We start from the raw sequence: 2,990 nt of genomic DNA, 5'->3' as shown, positions 1-2,990 counted from the left end.
ATACTACAACATGTGTTTATCTCAAAATAATTATACTGAGTGAAAGAAACCTAGCTATATATATATTCATTTATTTATATATATACATATATATTTATATATGTAAATGAACGAATATATGTACACATACATATATAAATATATACATATATTTATTTATATATGTAAATAAATGAACATATATTTATATATACATATATAAATATATATACATATATATTTATATATGTAAATAAATGAATATATATATATTCTAGAAAATGAAAACTAACATAGCTAGTAAGGACAAACAGATCAGTGGGTGTCTTTTATGACATGGAGCAGAGAGGCAGAAAGGAGGAATTACAAAATACAAAGGGGCATGAGGAAACTTCGGGATGTGACATATTCATTATCTTGATGTTGGTGCCGGTTTCACAGATGTACTCATAGGTCACACTCTATCAGGTTGTAAACTTGAAGGTTCTGCAGTTTATTTTATGTCGATTATACCACCATAAAGCCAATAAAAATGCATATGGTTACCTTTGTGTGTCTATGATATATATTTTTAATATTTTTTCATCTGTGCGAATTACCACCAACATTTTAACAACAGTTCTCTCTGAGTAGAGGAAGATATTAGGAAAGTTTTGGATATTCTTTTGTGAGTTAATCCTCATTTCCTCAACAAACTACAATTATATATATTCTTTTAAAATCAAATGCTATTTTTTTTAAATTGCCCTTTAAAAATACATATTTGCATTAACAAAAGACAGGAAAGTAACATCAAGTTTAGAGCTAGTTTATACATTCTTCCTTCTTTCCTACCATATCTGATTTCTTTACAATGAAGATAAATTTTATATTTAAAAATAAAATGTCTTTTTGAAAGAAAGCACTGTCTTACTACAAACTCTTGAAAGTCTGCCCACGATACTGATAATTATTTCCATACTTAAATTAGTTAAAACAACCAAAAAGTCAATGTATAAATACCCACTTTGGAAGTGGACTTTACTCTGAGATAAGTTGGTAGTGACTTCTGTTTTACCCGATTTCACTGCCTTGCCTCTCCCATCCCTTAGTCCTAGGACAGAAAAGGCTCCGAGAGGACGGGCAAGCAGGGCTTGGCTCAGTCCTTTTTATGCAAGTCCTGGTGCCTTCTTTTTGGACAGCATTTTTAACTTTGGTAAAATAATAAATTACAAACGCCCAAGAGCAAAAAGCTTGCGTCGACGATAGGGGCATCATTTAGATAAATATGAGTTGTGTAACTGTCGCCTGTCTGTGTCCAACCATGCGACAGGGGCGCGACCCCGGCCTCCAACGCTTGGAACTCAGCGCCTCTGTAACGAAAGAGGGCGTGTGACGCATCCGCAGTCGCCTGGGACCCAGTTCTAATTCACACCCGACGCCTCCGGAGCCTGACCGTGCGGCACCGGCCTGCATTCAGTTCCCCTGCTTGTGAAGAAGAGAAGTCATGCTGTCCTGTTTCTTGTTCCTTCCCAAGCATATCAGCACTTCACTAGCGTCCCTGCGCAGCATGCGCTGTGGCTTCCCTCTGCCTCCGCGCCGGGCCCCATGGAGTCCCTCGGTCCTCTGGCCTGCCGGCTCCTGCCGTCTGCTGGCCGCAGCCGCCTCGTCCAAGACCCCCTCCGGGTCTACCTCTGGCCGCTCCCGGGTGCGCCAGAACTTCCACCCGGATTCTGAGGCTGCCATCAACCGCCAGATCAACCTCGAGCTTTACGCGTCCTATGTCTACTTGTCCATGGCCTATTACTTCTCCCGAGACAACGTGGCCTTGAACAACTTCTCTAGGTATTTCCTTCGCCAGTCCCGGGAAGAGACCCAGCACGCAGAGAAGCTAATGAAGCTGCAGAACCAGCGAGGAGGCAGGATCTGCCTGCAGGACATCAAAAAACCTGACCAGGACGACTGGGAAAGCGGGCTGAATGCCATGAAGTGTGCTCTGCTCTTGGAAAAAAATGTGAACCAGTCGTTGCTGGAATTGCACACTCTAGCCTCAGACAAAGGTGACCCCCATTTGTGCGACTTCCTGGAAACCCACTATCTGAACGAGCAGGTGAAGTCTATCAAAGAACTAGGTGACCATGTGCATAACTTGATTAAGATGGGGGCTCCAGATTGTGGCCTCGCAGAATACCTTTTTGACAAACACACCCTTGGAAATGAAAACAATCAGAACTAAGCCACAGGCTGCCTTCCCCACCACCCATGGTGTGCCAGGACCCAGCATCAGCTGCCTCCTGCTTTCTTGCCCTTATAATGCACTTCCACCTTTGTATGTCCTCTGTTACACTGTTCCTTCAATAAAATGATTTGCAGAGAAAATAAATTTAGCCCATGGTAACAAGGGCTTTTTGCCCAGCAATTTTCCCAGCTTAGAATGGTAGCCCAGGATAATATGGTATAAAAAAGATTGCAAAAAAGATACTGAAAGTAGTTGTAAACTAACTTTCTCCAGTTACCAAATATATTCCAGACCATGAACCCTCACAAAAAGTCCATGATTATTCAACTCAACAAGTGCTTGTTATTTTCAGGACTTTATGCTAAAACCAAAGTGGGAAAAATGTGTAAGATAAATATATAAATAGCTATAACAAGATGAAGAATAAATATAGTATTGTCAAAATCAGAAATGCAAAATTCTATGGCAATTTTTACTCTTTTCCAACGTGTGTTCCAAGAAACAGTCATGTCTGGAGATCTGTTTTTAAAAAGATTTTATGATCAAATAAATTCAAGACAAGCTACATAAGATATGAATGCTGGTCTTGGTAAGTCACAGTGTATATTAATTAGCATTTTAAGGGCTCTGGGAAGTCTTGCAACTAAAAACAACAACAAAAAATCCTTGGTTATTTTTGTTTAGCTCAATGTTTCCCAAAGATATTCAATCTCAGCTAGTTTTTTGTCTTTTTTTTTTTTTTGATGTTAATATAGCTATCCAGATCTGTCTGGTTTCAGACTAAGCACTTCAC

The 2,990-nt window shown here is 39.8% G+C and overlaps 1 protein-coding gene across 1 annotated transcript; it reads left to right on the top strand.

Annotated features, from left to right (window-relative positions):
- The first annotated feature begins 1,465 nt into the window (after positions 1-1,465).
- Positions 1,466-2,194, top strand: FTMT (ferritin mitochondrial). The gene has a single exon (XM_054589325.1). It carries the CDS (start codon positions 1,466-1,468, stop codon positions 2,192-2,194), a length of 729 nt encoding a protein of 242 aa, XP_054445300.1.
- Positions 2,195-2,990: the final 796 nt, after the last annotated feature.

The sequence above is a fragment of the Pteronotus mesoamericanus genome, unplaced genomic scaffold (genome assembly GCF_021234165.1).
Source record: "Pteronotus mesoamericanus isolate MK-2021 breed Mesoamerican mustached bat unplaced genomic scaffold, CSHL_Meso_final scaffold_167, whole genome shotgun sequence".
Classification (NCBI taxonomy): domain Eukaryota; kingdom Metazoa; phylum Chordata; class Mammalia; order Chiroptera; family Mormoopidae; genus Pteronotus; species Pteronotus mesoamericanus.
This window is presented reverse-complemented; position numbering and strand designations above follow the sequence as displayed.

Coding starts and splice junctions, on each gene's coding strand:
- FTMT (XM_054589325.1), top strand. CDS start 1,466: ATGCTGTCCTGTTTCTTGTTCCTTCCCAAGCATATCAGCACTTCACTA.